Source organism: Cariama cristata, unplaced genomic scaffold, assembly GCF_000690535.1.
Source record: "Cariama cristata isolate BGI_N322 unplaced genomic scaffold, ASM69053v1 scaffold22703, whole genome shotgun sequence".
Taxonomy (NCBI): Eukaryota; Metazoa; Chordata; class Aves; order Cariamiformes; family Cariamidae; genus Cariama; species Cariama cristata.
Window position 1 is genome coordinate 35,329 of NW_009606980.1, and position 16,295 is coordinate 51,623.

The 16,295-nt window shown below is 36.6% G+C and overlaps 1 protein-coding gene across 1 annotated transcript; it reads right to left on the bottom strand.

The window, feature by feature from the left end:
• Window positions 1-1,935: 1,935 nt before the first annotated feature.
• On the bottom strand, window positions 1,936-16,285 carry RFT1 (RFT1 homolog (S. cerevisiae); the record flags this gene model as incomplete). The annotated part of the gene is made up of 12 exons (XM_009696570.1): window positions 1,936-2,100; window positions 2,976-3,225; window positions 4,556-4,661; window positions 6,935-7,079; window positions 8,314-8,444; window positions 9,894-9,944; window positions 10,231-10,309; window positions 11,246-11,380; window positions 12,681-12,782; window positions 13,395-13,584; window positions 15,469-15,585; window positions 16,179-16,285. Coding segments are annotated over 12 exons (1,578 nt in total), but the record flags the coding sequence as incomplete, so codon positions are not given.
• Between the last annotated feature and the right edge of the window lie 10 nt (window positions 16,286-16,295).

Here is a 16,295-nt window from a genome sequence, read left to right on the forward strand (position 1 = left end):
CTTTTTTTTAATTACAAACAAGTAAAGGAAAAGAAATGGAAAAGAAATTGTATGCATTGCCAATTTATAATAAAGAAGTTTCAAACCCCTGCAATATATGGAACTGTACTTCAAAACAAACTCCATACCTGATAGAAACAAGGAAAAGAAAAGATGCAAAACAACTCAGAAGAGAAAAATTTAAAAGGCAAAGAACTACCAAATTAACTTAAAAGGACAGAATAACACAGAGTTTGTTTTATTTTGATTGACTTCATAACAATTTCAGAACAATCAGCAAGTCTTTATCTACTACCTTCCAGCAGGGCAATGGACACATCACCATGAGCCAAGGAAGCACACCTTTCTGTTCCTATCTTTCATTTTGGCTTCTCTGTAGTAATTTTTCAATCACCAAATTCTCATATAAAGTATCTTTGGCAATATTCTCCAAGTGAAAATTACCAGAGTCTAGAAAATGTTTCTAATAGTACCAAACTGAAGATACTGATACCAGAAAGCATTTCACACTGCGAACTATGGTTATCAGGATGAACTCCACAATGTCATTACAGTGAAGTATTTTTTTAAATGGTCTGAGGATCTGTGGAGTTGCTACATAATTAAACTAAAAGCTTTCAACTGTACATGTCTGAGCACACATTTTTCATCACTTGACATTTTTTGGCCCACTCAAACACTGCAAAGGGAATACTGATCATTACAAACCTGCCACTTTTACATTCCGAAATTGCCAAATTCAGATCTTAGACCAGCAATAAAATGCACCATCAGTAAACCTAAATCAGCAGCCTAACATCTAATTTTACAGCTTCTGAATGTCCAAATTTTCAACAATTCAAACAAAAAAAAAAATCAATACAAAGGTTAAGATTGAACAAGTAAAGGAACAAGACATGAGGAAAACTGGTTGCAACAAAAAGCAGCATTTCCTATCCATTAATGAAAGTTTCAATATGCATAAATCCTTGAAAGAAGTCTTACTAAATATATTTAACATCTGATTTCACAGACAGGACAAAAAAATTTTATTGAGACAAATTTGTTCATGCTGGCATCTAAAATCTCAGACAGAGCCAAAAAATAAAGGAGTGAAAGTAAGAAGTTTTACGATTAACCTTCTGGAAACCTCAACGTTAGTGTGATTGTACTTAACATCTTCTGTAAAACACTGCTCAAAACTCCTTTTTTCCTTTAGTTAAGGCTTCAGACTATTTTTGACAAGTTAACCAATACTCTCACAAATAAATGATATGCTGAATTAAATCATCTTACATAGCCAGCATGGACACATGCTGTGTATTCCATTAACTTACTTGTAAATGTCAGAACTTTCGGTTCTCTGCCTCACACTTCAAATCACCAACAACTCAGTCTCTCTGCCCCACATTATGTCCTACTTCAGTAACAGTTACATTGCCATTGGTCCTTGCTCTAGTGTTTTCTTTAGCTTTCGTTTTGTTTTATGGGTTTTGGTTTGGTTTTTTTTTTGACAGACCATTTATTTTCTAACCACAGTTAAGCAGCCCACCATGCCAAATAAGGGCATTCTTAATTACATCTTAAGATGTAAGCCATATGATGCCTTCATACATGCACTCCCCATTGGTAAGAACGGGAGCTCTCTGCCTGAAGTTTGTCAACTAGGTTACGTCAGAAGGGCGTATCTTCCATCTTCATTCATTACCAAAGAGTCTGTTTGAAGAAAAGCTTAGAAAAGGATGATGCATAGAGAAAATTACTCAGCCCTCTTTCACTGCACTGGCCAGTTTAGAAGACAAATTATATGCAGTTGGCAATCTTTTTACATTGCCACTCCAATACCAATCCTTCCAATAAACAAACGTGGAAACCTTCTTCCATACAGATCTTATGCAAAAAAAATACAGCCCTTTACTGCAAGCATGTACAAGAACCATTCTGCACATGGGCATTTCATGTTCCTTTCTTCATATACCGGGAGAGGAACTGGCTTCTGACAAAGTGGATCAGCTTGGTCTCTGTGCAGAACATAGTAACGATGGTCGCTGCAAAGCACAGAGCGCCCATGCTGATGTGAATCAGCCTTGCCATCCAACCCTTATCGCAGCAGAAGAATATCTACAACAAAAGAAAGAAGCAATTGCAGGAAAACTAGTCAACACAAAGTATATTTACTGTCTCAATAAAAAAAATAAGGTCCAACATCTCTCTTGATTATGCTAACACCACCGTCAAGCTAAGCATGGTTTTGCCACATGCACTGGTCAGTCCTACGATAAATCATCTTTAGTAGTCACAACACTTGCTTTCTTAAGAAAATTCTGTCAGCATAAAATGAGAATTCAGTAGATAATAGTAACTTCCACATTTACCAGTTACCTGGCACATAGAAATATGTTAATTATTAGGAAAACTCTGCTGGTGTTATCACGCAAGTTTGCTACTTTACAGCAACGTATTAGGCTATTTTCTAACAAAACTGGAAATCTCCCAGTCCAAAATATAAAGCTCTCCTTTCTAAAGGAAGTTTTTGTACATTGAAACGCTACCATCTCTGTAATAATTAGTCTGTGCAATTACCATCTTGTAGTCTGAATAAGTGTGATACATGTGCACTTAGCAAATTTTGTTTCTGTTCTTGTTTTGGTTGGTTTTCCTCTATCACTTTTTTATTACAGAATTTTTAATAAGTTTCTTTGTGCCACTGCAACATTTCAATTAATATTAAGAACTAAGGACATAGATTTATCTACAGAGAGCAGCAATGTATTAAAATTGTATTTTACTTGTCAGATACACCTTCTACAGGTGGCAGAGATAACTTTGTATCAAAGATAAGTCTTTTAATATTGTATCTTGCCTTGCCTGTAATGGAAGTCTTCCAGCCTGTCCTCACAAGCCTTTTTTGCTAATGGTATTTCTCTGCTTGTGGACACAAAAGTCATTTGACACTAACATTCACAGTGAAAGCAAAATCCGAGAAAGATGCTTACCTCTGAGAAACCAGTGATTACTCCACTTATGATATAAACGAGTATCAAAAATAGTGAGGGAAGCAAGCCCGTCAAAGGTCTGTAAGTGCTTTCTTTGAAGTAATCATAGATATAGTGGATGCTGTGAGCTATTCGAATACCCATGTTAAAGCAGTTGGCAAGGATAAAGCCTATACTGCCATGCCAGTGGGTCAAGAAATAAGAGATGCACAGAAATGTAAAAGACAAGGCCAGCATAACGAAATTGTACCTAGGAAAAAAGAAGAAACAATTTAACAATGTATACAGTTACAGTATTTATTTACTAACTTTATCTTTGAAGAAATACCGTATTTTCTAAAATGAGAAACAGAAGTTCTCTTACCATCTTCTAATGGAAGAAGATAAATCTGAGAACTGAGACATTACTAAAAAAATTCCTTGAAAGAATGGAAAATACATCAAACAAATAAAGCCAAGAACTACATTGTGTGAAGGAAATTCTATTTTACTCATCAGCTGTATACTCATATCAGAAAGTCAAATTTAGTAACGATGATGATTAATGTAAAACCTTGTGGATTTTTTTCCATGTTATTTTAGGTATGTATTAGAAAAACAATGCTCAACAAGATGATGCTTTTTCTGGTTTCTGCTCTAAACACTGGCTTTGAAAACAAGTTCACACTTTGAAGGGGTCACGAAAGCAACCCTTGCTAAGTCTAAAAAGGCATTACTTTGACTGTGGAAAGTAGACCTCATTAAAATTAATTGGGAAAGGATTTGTAAGGTGCAGCCACTACGTAAGCAACAAAAGCTTGATGGTAGCACTGGGAAGGCAACCAGGCTTCAAAGGCAATAACTCAGGATGAACACAGAATCAAGAAATGACACAGGCTGGAAAGGATCTCAAGAGGTCACCTAGTCCAATGTCCTACTTAAAGGAGATAAAGCACTAAATTCAGGGCCACAATTTAGATCATTCAGAACTGTACCTGATATACAGTAACTGTACATGAAAAATTTTAACAGTTGCAAAATCTTAATCAGTTAAGCGACAGTGTCTTAAAAACTGTAACTTCAAGTGCTATGTTCAGAAAACAAGACTTCACATTTAAGTTACTTTCCCAGTTAGTGATGTACCAAAAGCTAATTTAACCATCTTTATTTCTTAATTTCTGACCTTTTTACCCAAACATTTAAACATTTGCTAAAGTTTCTACATCTAAATCTACACACAGACAGCTAAATAAGGAGTTGGTTTTCAGTGGGGCAGGATATTTTTATGCTGATTTCAAATGCACCAATCTCCTTGGAAGTCATTACAAATAAAATTTTAAGATCAATGTTTATCAACAAATACAAGCATGTGAAAACCAAAAGTAGCATATATTTGCTTTCCCATCTGTTGCACCTGGCTCTGGAGACAAAGAATGTGGTTCTTAACGTGACAGCAGTAAGAAATTTGCTCTTTGAAAAAAAAAAAAAAAGCATTTCTAAGTACATACTCATGCAGAAAAATTGTTCTGTTTATATACCGAACTCCAAGCAAACCATGTGCAGATTAATTACAGGAATATTCTGGGGACACTATTTCCTACCTGTCTACCTCTTCTTCGCACATCAAAGCAAACGTAAAACATTCTGTCACTCCATTGATAGCAAGAAACAGGACATATAACGAGTAACATCGGAGGAGATCTGGACCTAAAAAGCACATTAGAATGGTAAGTAGATAATTATTTCTTTTATAAAACTGCATTGTTTTAACACTCACTGATACTAAGAGATAAAAGTTTTAATGTTATCACTGAACAAGTTTCCTGTCTAGATAGCCTGACAAGAACACAAATTAACAAGGCAAAGTAAAAACAAAAATATAACCCCAAACACCCAAGAACAGCAGTTATTATAGTAACAGAAAAGATATCCATCAAAAAAAGTCTTTTAATAAAAGGGATTTCCTAATTAAAAATTAGTATTTATCATAACCCAAATCATCTATTGTACAGAAATTTGTGGAAATTAATCCAACAGACATTATGAGGTACTACAAGCAGTAAAATGTATATTTTGAACACAGCAGTAAGAAAAACAGTAAGGCTGTTCAATACATTCAAAACTGTGCTAGATGAAAAATGATAATCAGATTTTTATGGGTCAGAGATAATTTATACATGACTTCAAAATTCTCCAGACTTTAATCTTTTTCTTGTCCTTCAGCAATTATAACACTGGGAAAAAATCCCATGTTTTTTAACAGATTAGTGTGCATCCATGAATATTCCTTCTTGATGGCAGCAATGTAGTTCAGATTACTGAGTCTCCTCCTGCTTCAGTTCTAAAGAACTACTGCCCAGTGAGCAGTAAATACACTGCAGACATGGGACAGAGCTGAAGAATTTCTTTTCAAGTTTGCATAAAAACATTAGACTAGAGAGCACTCAAAGAAAAAAAATCCAAATGAATATATCTGTGAATATCTGGTCAAGTGAGTCAGTATGCATGCTCAACATTTCATTCTCACACATTATCATGAGCTAAAAAATAAAGTTACTTGTGAGTCACTTGACTTGTATCCATACTCCTAAACATAGTCCTTTTCAGTCAAGTCAGCATGTCTAAAGGATTAGGCCTAGACACTCATTCTTGAAGAGAGAGAGGGACAGAATACTTTTTCTTCATAAAAAGAGTTGGTTGAAAGGCTCCAGAATGACAACCTTTCACAATATTTGCTTTCAAAATTAGAAACAAATCTGACAGAACCAGCAGTAACACAACTCAAAACACTATGCAAAAGTTATTAATATTTTTCTTTCAGAATTTTCCTTAAAATCACTATACAAAACAAGCACCAGCTTCCAAATAACATTCAAGGGTCTAAAGCAAAAATATCTAAACGCTTAACATTTAAAAGTAGAAAAGTGTCCATGGGGTTAGAATACATCAAATTATCTTAACACTGAATAAAATAATTGCAATTAATTTTAATACCCAATAAGCAATATTCCAAGGTTATGGTTTGAATGTGCAGAACTCTGACAGGTGCAACTGTCTTCAACACAAATTACTGTCACATGTTTTCATCTTCCCTGTAACTTTCTCTTAGTTATAATAGATGGGAAATGGAATATGCAATCTAGAAGTCTCCCACAATTGCACATAGGCAAAATTTCCAGACAAAAATGCAACCAAAAAAAACCTCCTCTGAGGAGCTGCTAGATCTTCACCCAAGATAGATTAGCTAGGAACAGAGACATTACACAGGGCTTCGCTACAGAAGGTAGATTTCCCCCGTGCAGTTACTTAGAAGGGATTCGACAGAAAGAAAAACTCCTGAAAAGAGAAAATAGCCCTAAAACAGGGTTTTAGCCAAACCAGGACAATGTTTCAAGAAGAAGGAATTAAATTAACCTCTACTTTCTCTCCTGAAAATCCAAGGCAACCTACAAATTCCCTTATTGCTTCTGTGGACAGATCTGTAAAAGTTACCCCATAATATGTACAACAATAGCAAGCCTGTTACCATTATGCGGTTTAGCACTACTAAAAAAAAAAAGTACTATTGTTTCTATGCTAAAACTATTGAGCCTTTGGTTCCAGTTTGTTGTATGGGTTTTTGGAGGGTTTGTCATCGTTGTTTTAAACAACTGGAGCTACCCATTTTACATCATGGAGTAGCCAAATAATCCTTTGAAAATGTTCTTTTCCAACAACGTGAAATTGCAGGAAGGTAGAACCCCAAACCTGATCATACTTCTTTAGAGCTTCTCAGTATATTTTAGTTTAAGGTGACTATATATTAAAGATGGTATTACAAAGGCACGACTTCTGGATTCAGACAAGCTAAGTCACTGATTTCAATATGAGTTTTATAGAGAAAAAAAAAAAAAAATCTGCTGATTCACCCAAGAATTCATAACACCTACAGTTTCTTTTTTTCAAAGAATGGTTTTTTTGCCAGCTCTGTAAATCTTTACCTGTTCCAGAACTGAGCATTGAGCCTCCATAAATATCCAGAGCCAGCTGAGAATAGGCATAGCCAAAAACCGTGATGGTAAGGCCAATGAGAAGCACAAGTTTCAACAGCAATTCTAATACATTTGCAGCCATAGCAACATCATCCTGAAAAAAAAAAACTGCAGTCAATTACATGAATCAGAATCAATAGTTAGCTTCACACAAAAAAAGCCACTTCACAGAAAAAAAGGCCAGTTTGCACACTGTAAAAAGGGGTGAAACTTAGCCTCTGTTATGGAATTATCCATACACATGGTCTTAACTTCCACCAATTTTTATATATTTAGTATTCCATTCTACGTTTTACACATTACAAATTCTACACAAATACTAGCCACAAACATGTCTGCTCAAGGAAACGTGCAGACAGCACTTGCACCTGTTTAACAGTTAGTAAATGGCAAAGAAGAATACGGCATCTGCCCAAGGCCACAGTGTGAGTCAGCGGGAGGGTCAGATTTTTATTGCTGCATGGGCTTACAGAATTTGTCGCACCAGAAATAACTTGTCGGTTCTACTACCTCATTACAAGAAGCATTCTTGTAATTCATGTAATGTAATTTCACTAAATAGAGTGAAAACTCATAATTATTTCGCCAGTTATACATCAGGTACACTACATATAAAATATGCACATATGTACACCTTTCTTAGTCCACCAATGACCTGAAGCATGCGATCTGTTTAACTGCGTGCTGATGTGCAAGTAGCAGAATTACTGCCAAAAGTTATCATAGTATCAGACAAAAGTGCAGGCTGACCGTCATGACTGATCAAGAATTTCTCACCTAGAGCATGCACGAACACTACTCTGTAGAACAAAGTTCTTGTTTGTTTAATCACTGATACTCCACATACAATTCAAAAGCTCAAGAAAAATACAATTCTTTTCTTCCCAAAACTGCACTCTTCGGAAACATTACTGCTGAATACTTAACAGCTACTTGCATTTTCAAGTAAATCAAGTATTTTCAGACAGCATTTATTTGACAGAAACAGCATGCTTTCATGATTTAAGTAATTGCTTAAGTATATCTGGAAATACACAGTACAGTAGGGTTTACATCACACTGTTTGGAGCAGATGATGTTAACTTCATTTATAATACAAGGCAGTACTATGCCACCACATATCTTAATTTCTATTTCAATAGCATTTTACTTCTTTTCTTTTTGGTCCAGCCTCATTTGACATTTTCGTTCTCCATTTCAACTTCTCAATTTTAACAGCCTTTATACTCAAATTTAAACACACACTTCTGTCAGTCACAATTCTGTGATGCAATTATCTGTAACAAAAATCAAGCATTTGACACGTCATTAATCCAAAATAAACATACCTGCTTCTGATCCTTTACATTCTTCCCTCTTTCCAACACTTTAGCAAAAAAGACATAAAAACTCTCCTCAATAGGCAAAAAGATAAACCTGGCCACCAGTGAACCAAGATTATTCACGATATCATATACACCTTAAAAAAAAAAAAAAAAAACACACAACAAAAAATAAACCAACATAACAGCAACCTGTAATTTTTTAGACACATTTTTAATCCAAGTCTTTAACAATTACACAAATTCCAATTTAACACTTCCAAAGGGAAGACAAGTGGAATTTAGTGCAACATTAAAGCAGTATTCCTTAAAAACTCTGATAGTCGCAACAACCACAGCTGAAAGTTACAAGGCTTGCTCATAAATGGCAAAGCTAGGACAAGGGCATCGACTACAGAGATGTGAATCTAGTAAAAGCACCCAGCCACATTTAAAATTCTTACTGTAGAGGAAGTTAAAATATCCTGATGAACTTCACTGAATGAGAACAGGAACATAAGGATTTACCAATACAGGAGAAGAGAAAGACATCTATTTTTAGTGTGAGGGTCGTCTTTCTTTTTACTTTCACGGAAGTGGAAGAGCAATCCTACATGACACTTTACCAGCACTTCCACCCTCAGCAAGATACTGCTTCAAACCTGTCAAGACATCTATGTATATGTATTTGTATGTGTATACATATACACACACAGTATTGAGAGCATAGGAAGTCAGGCATATGGATACGTGCTTTACATATTCACAGTGAGATAACAGAATACAGTTCTGGCTGACTTCATAGGACTTGGAACCAATATTTCTCAACATTTTGAGAGTACGGGCATTTTTGTATTCATTGCTCTTTTAAAGACCCTTCAAGTAAGAGGCAGCTCGATTGTTCTGCAGGGGAGGAGGATCAGAAGTGGCCACAGTTACTGGTGGCAAGCACATATACTCAATATTTACGGGAGAACATAATATTGCCAGCAATTAAAAGTAATTCAAACTAGGCAAGAAACTTCTAACAGTGGGCCAACAACTACAGCCTATTTTTCTTCCTTAACCTGTAATGACCCAAGGTGCTGCCAACTCAGTCATCTGAACAGCTACACAGCTACTGCCATACATTACTCTGTAACCACACAGAATTCTTTTACAGAACTTAATTCAGTTTTGAGATGCAATGCTATAAACAATCATATTCTTGCCATAAGAGCTAAGACAGATTCAAAAAGAAGACAGAAAACAGCAGGAAAACAGAATTGCAAAAACTGAAGACAGACAACTATATTACATTAGATACTAATGAAGTTTTTTTAAAAAAAAAACAAACCACACACAAAAAAACACCACAAAACAATATAAATGGTACCATATAGCCAAATGGAAAGTTTTGATCCAAAGAAAAAATAAAATTAAAATCCAGGCTCGTAAATTCTTTTCTATATCTGTATCAATCATTCTCTGAAACGTATCTAAAAGTCACAAAGGCTTTGAAATCTTCTCTTTCAAGTTATCTTCAAAAACTTTAAGTCATTTTCAGAACCCTCTGAAGAGCAGTGACTAAGAAAACTGTCACCATTCCACAATACCATCACACTTACCCTGATCTCCAAAGTTTAACACATTCAAAAAAGTCATCACATATCGTTCACCTGTAAGTTCAAAATAAAGAACTTAAGAACAAGTCCCTAAGTCTTCCCAATACTTGTTCAGGCACTTCCAGTATTAAGTATTCAAGACAAAGTCAAATGGGACAGCACCTAGTTCAGAATACCCTCAAAGACTTCATTCAAGTTGGTAACATCTGCTGGCAACAATCTCAAAGTCACATGCCCACGCGCCCATGCTCCACCCCCCCCAGCTTTTTCAAGCTTTTAGTAAATTTTGTAAATAGTATTCACTAGCCCTTCACCATCGCAACTATATGTCAAGCCTCACCCTCTGTCAAGATCTGTTTCAAGAAGGATTGTTTGAAGAAACTCCAGGTCAACCATGCTTCCTTCCAGTTAACAAAGGTCTGCAAAAAAAGTACTGAAATGTAATAAACATGATTGAAACTACAGCGTGGAAACAGAAAATACAAAGCCAGTACAATACTCTAGGCTAGCTCTAACTGTACTGATGAGGAGAATCCACAATGTCATATTTACTAACAACTAATCTAAAATATTGCTAAATTCAAGCACCAGTATCACTCTCATCTGGCAAAGACTTTTTCCCTTGCTGAAAATTACTGTTGCTGCAGATAAAGTACCCAAACAAGCCTTCTACAGAAAATACTAATCAGAGTTAGAGATGGTGAAAAAAAAAAAAAACACCAAACATGCTGTTTAGCATGCTAATGTAACTTTCACCTTCACTGTAGATATAAATTGTTTATCGCTCTCTTCAAACTGTCCCTAGAAGTCTTGCAACCAAGAACCCCCTTTATCTTTTTAATCTGCAAATCTTTTTCAAAATCTCTTCTTCCTCGCTGTATCTTTTCATTTCTTTCTTTGCCTCATTTTCTTTTGAGAGATATTTGAGTATCTGTAGGATGCTGTGTACCACCATGTTTATTTTGTGGAAAACCTGAAGTACCAAAATCCATGGTAAAAAGAGTTCTGGATTCTTTCCTGTCTCAGATCCAGTGATAACTGGTCATTCCCCTGCACACTGCAGATGTTCCATCTCCAGTTGACAGTTTGTGCAAATATATTAAATATAAGTCAGCAACAAGCCCATAACCACAGAGAGGTCAAATTTCATAACATTCTTCTGACAAGGATTTTACTAATACAAACTACAAACAGAATTTTTATGTAATTTTTTTTCCTTAATTTGTCATATCTTCTACAGTGCAGAGATATCCCCAAAAACCACTCAACTTCACTATCTCAAACTAATTTTCAAAGCTATCTCAAGACTTTAAAAAAATATATATATAAATCAAGAAATAAACTGTGCAACCTACCTCATCTTCCACCAAGTTAGGCAGTAGAGCTTTCATTCTAGCAACTGGAAATGACTTCTTTGTTGCTTCAGGAGACCCCAGAAACATCACAAAATAAATTACGTAGCACACTACCAGAACACTGGCATATAAAAGCTGGAAAGATAGGGGAGGAGACGAGAAAAACAAACAGTGTTATAAAATTAACTTACAAATGCAGAATTAAGTGCCAGAATTACATACTAGAGGTCCAAATTCAGTGAGAAGAAAATGTAGTAAGTAGTCCTTATTTCTGTCAAATATTAAACACCTCTCAAGAATGCTGTTGATTTTTTTTTTAATCTGTAAGTTATCAGAGCCCTTTGCTAACTTTTGTTTTATTTGGCATTTTTAGAATGATTAAAGTTCAATTATAAAGCAATTATTCACTCAGTTAAAAATCAAGTTGACATAGTAGCTACTGTCTACATCTCTTACTTCATAAAATCATTTAGGTGGGAAAGGACCTTTAAGATCACCAAGTCCAACTGTTAACCTAACATGTCCAAGTCCACCACTAAACCATGTCCCTCAGCACCACATCTATACATCTTTCAAACGCCTCCAGGGATGGTGACTCCACCACCTCCCCAGGCAGCCTGTTTCAATGTTTAACAAACCCCTTTGGTGAAGAAATTTTTCCTGATATCCAATGTCAATCTCTTCTGGCACAACTTGAGACCATTTCCTCTTGTCCTATCTCTTGTCACTTTGGAGAAGAGACCAACACCCACCTTGCTACAACCTGCTTTCAGGTAGTTTTAGAGAACTAAAAGGTCTCCCCCCCAGCCTCCTTTCTCTGACTTCGATCACTTATAAGTTACCTACTACAGCCACTGCAAAAACCGAACACACACACACAAAAAAAACAAATTCTACTGTCCACATCTGAGGTGGATCACATTTTCAGGTGCCAATATATCCCTTCCTCATTGTAATAAAGTTTTAACCTAAATACATGTAACACACGATTAGTATCTTCTGATAAGGTGATATAGGTTGGCGGTACAGGTTAATAAAGTTACATGTGATTATAGTCTTCTACACAGTAGAAACCAAAGTCTAATATTAATTATGAAGCCAGGTGGTGGACAAAGTCTTCAAGCATTAAAATGCATAACTCATTAAGAAAAAGAGCCAACATAAAGCTTATACAGAATAACATAACCTTATTTGCAAAATGTGGTTTCAGAGACAGAAGAAGGTGCTTTCTTGTACCTCCATGAAACTGCTAGAGGTCAAAGTGCCAAGTCAATAATGAGTATCAGGAAAATACTAAATACAAGTGCTAAATCTTAAACCTCCCAGGAGCATCTTCTCTCAGCTCCCCAAAGTTATTTAGCAGGCTAAATGTCAAAGGCAAATAAAAATTCAGATGAATCAAGAATTTATAGAAAAGAGAACACAGGAAACTTACCTGAGCCAAGGAAAAAATGTAGAGGCCCCACTGAGGATAAAAGACTACTAAAATAACCGTCAAAATGCATTTTGACACTACTGAAAAGCTTTCAGCAATTACCTTTAAGAAAGAGAAAATAAAGAAGGTTTATTTTCTGCCAACTTAACCACACAAATAAACTTAAAATACACTAGTTTCACACACAAAATTTATGTACAAATATAAGACTTTCAAAGTTAGTGTGACTATCACAGAGTTTCTTTCTACTGAGTTGGCCATCTTAGATTTTATTTTCTCTGAAATTATCTGTTCTTGCTTTTCACAACTCCTCCACTGCATTTTCCCAGCCCCTTGTATAAGCCCCTTGTATAAAGGACATAAGGGAACAAATTTTGCTTGAGACAATCATGTTCTCAATCATTGCACTTCACAATTTCATACCAACAACCCATTGAAATGCAAAACCTGTGGAAGCTGTGTGCCTCGCCCTCCAATCAAAACTCATGATTAAGTATTTAATGATCACTAAGGTGATCATTTCTAAATAAACGAACTTTCTTGCTTTAACAGGTACAAATTCATATCTAAATTACAACTGTCATACAGTACTAAACAGTACACGGGGGTTTTTTTTGAATATGCTGGAATATACAAAGACCTAGTTCAGTAATCTGTTCTCAATGAAGAAAGATAATTCCCCCCACATGCATACACCCCATGTACTTTACTAACCTTAAGTCTCACAAACAAATGAGCTTGTGCTAAAACCCAGAACGGTTCTCCAAGAAGTTCAATAATTGCAGAAAGACCAAATGCCACTACACCAGCCTGATAATGAGGAACCACAGAAGGATCAGGTACTTCAAGCAAGTGTAGCCAGACTAAGCCCAAGAAAATAGACCAAAAAACACCAAGAGGGACTCTAAAAAGTTAACATAAAAACAAATCAATAGAAATGTTACTTTAGGAAAAAAAAAAAAAAGGAAGTTAGATTAAAATGTCACATATGGCCATAATAATTTTTTTTAAAGGCCCCAAGGAATGAATTTCTATTGTTATTATACCAAGAATACCTCTTTTTTTGTAACGAACATCTTTAATGCACTCTTTGCAAGGCATTGAAAACATTTTTCTGACTTGCCTTTTTTCTACAAAAGAACCCAACATTAGGTCAACTATCTACAATTCTCATTCCCTAAGACTGATTAATTCTGATCCCTATCAGCCTGCAGAATACTGCAAACCCCTCATTGCTGCAATTTTTATAGTCTGTGGTTACCAGGAATTTGGCAGACAAGCTTTGTTGGATCTTGCTGTAACAGATAAAGATGCCACGACCCCAACTGCTAGTCTCACTCTTCCAGAAATCACTGGTTCTTCAAAAAGCAACAGCAGAGTGAGCAGAAGAAAATACATGCCTGCGCCTCAGGTATGCCTGTTCACAACGCTCTACTGTAGCTCAGAGCCACTTTGATTAGTGACTGTAGCTACAAAGCCAAGGTAGGGACAGGAGCGCAGACATGTATTACCTTCTGCTGACACTGCTTCAAGAATATGAAGCTTCTGGCATAGTGCAGAAAGTTTTACATCATCGCAGCAGGATCTATTTGACCCTCTCATTATCAAATTCCTAAGGTATGTGACATCACGCTCCTAAGACGTATTTCAGATCCTTCAAGAAAGTTAATCTTCATCTTAAGTTATGTTTCTCTATGAGGAAAGATTTAAAAAGAAGAAGGTGCACACAGTCATTGTTAACTCTATCACTGAACACCCCCTTGAAAGGCTGCCAAAGAGCAGAAAACTTACTATAACACAGCAAAGAGAACAAATTAATACATTTAAAATACTCATATTAAACCTATCCTTGAAAGGGACAATCCTTCTTCTTTAAATCTGGATGCAGATGACCAAGTATAACCCCGCAACTCCTTGGTAAGATTTAATTAACAGCTGTGCAGTTTCAGGGAAAGTCAGTAGAGTGCCCCAATGGAAGACTACTAATTTGCCATGCAGGGGTAGTTTTCCACCATATCAGGCAGGTAAACTTAACTTCCCAACCCACCTAATTGGGGCTGCAAAGCTGCTAGATCTGACAGAGGGGAAGAAGCAAATAGATGTATCCAGGAACCAGAAGGGAGAAACAGGTCATAAAATCCACTTAGGTGCAACGTGTGATTACACCCTCTGGCTGCTGCTTCGCATAGACTTTAAGCTATCCAATTTCTGCTATAAACGACATCGCAGTTGAAAGAAGCAGTCCTACTTACTCCCTGGTGCTTAATTCCAACCCTTTCTTTCACATTTTCACATCTCTCATACCCAACACAAACATTTATGTTGCCCTGCCATTAAACCACACAAGGGCTCAAGACTGAAAAAAAAAATTAGTTTGAGAGGGAAAAAAAAAAAAATCTAAAGCAGCTTCACAAATGCACATCAAGTAATAAAAGAGCAAGACTGAGCAGGCAGAGGAATTAAAAAATGGACTACATAGTTATGCAGCAGTTTTCCTTCCACAGCTACAACATAAGTGAAACTCCAGGATAAGTGACAGAACAAATGGCTCCCGATACTGATAACACCAATGCACTTTCCCCACATGCTCCAAGAGATCAAGTCCATAAACGTTAAAGCAATAGATTTGACCAGCTTCCTACATCAGTCCTGAAACATGACTGAGGCTACAAAACGCTCAACCCTGAAATAGTTACCTCAGTAAATAAATACTTGCTCTTATTTTGTGAGGTCTCAGACAAGAATCAGAAAGAAATTCTAAAGAAGTAAATTTTTAAGGGTATCTTACGTCAGCCACAAAAGATTAATTGTTTTGGTCCAGTTTCGCTTTGTACTTCCACTCAAACAAGCTCTGCGAAATGCCTCCCTGGCTAGGAAGACAACTGTTGAATACAGTAGAGTTAGCCTAAAGAAGGGGGGCAGGAAGAGAAGAAACGAAAATGATTTCTTTACATACTACTTCATGCAGTAGCATCACTGACAGTTTTTACACAGGACTGCCTGACAGCCAGATCTAACACGTATGCAAAGAAAACATGGTGATATAAGCTAAATTATCTCCTAAAAAAAGGAGGAAAGTCATTACATGTGATCATTCAAATAGCAAAAATATTTTAAGCATGCTCTAAAGCAAAAACGCAAAGTTTATTGTATAGCAACGGCACGTAATACACAATCGTGTCTGGCTTTTTGTCAGCTAGCTGATGGTTTAACACGGAAAACAGGCCAGCAATACCTCTGTTTCAGGTCAAAAAAGAACTCGGCAGACATTCAACGATCAAACACTGTAAAACACGTAACAGTAAATTAAACAGCGTCGTGCAAAGCATTACTACCGACAGACCCCACCGACGCCGAGATCCTGCACCAAACAGCACCGCTTCCAAAAAGCCCCCTCTCGCCGAAGAAGCCTCACGCATGTCAGACTTCAGGCGAACAGCGCGGCCGGGATATGGGACACGGGCTTCCAGCCCGGGCGCTCTTCATCCTCCTCCTCACCTCACGTTGACCACGCCGATCAGCTCTCTGGAGAGGTAGCGCAGAGTGAACGCGTTCAGCCCGAAGGTGACCACCCGGAACAGCACCTGTGAAGGAAGCCGCACGGGAAACACCTGC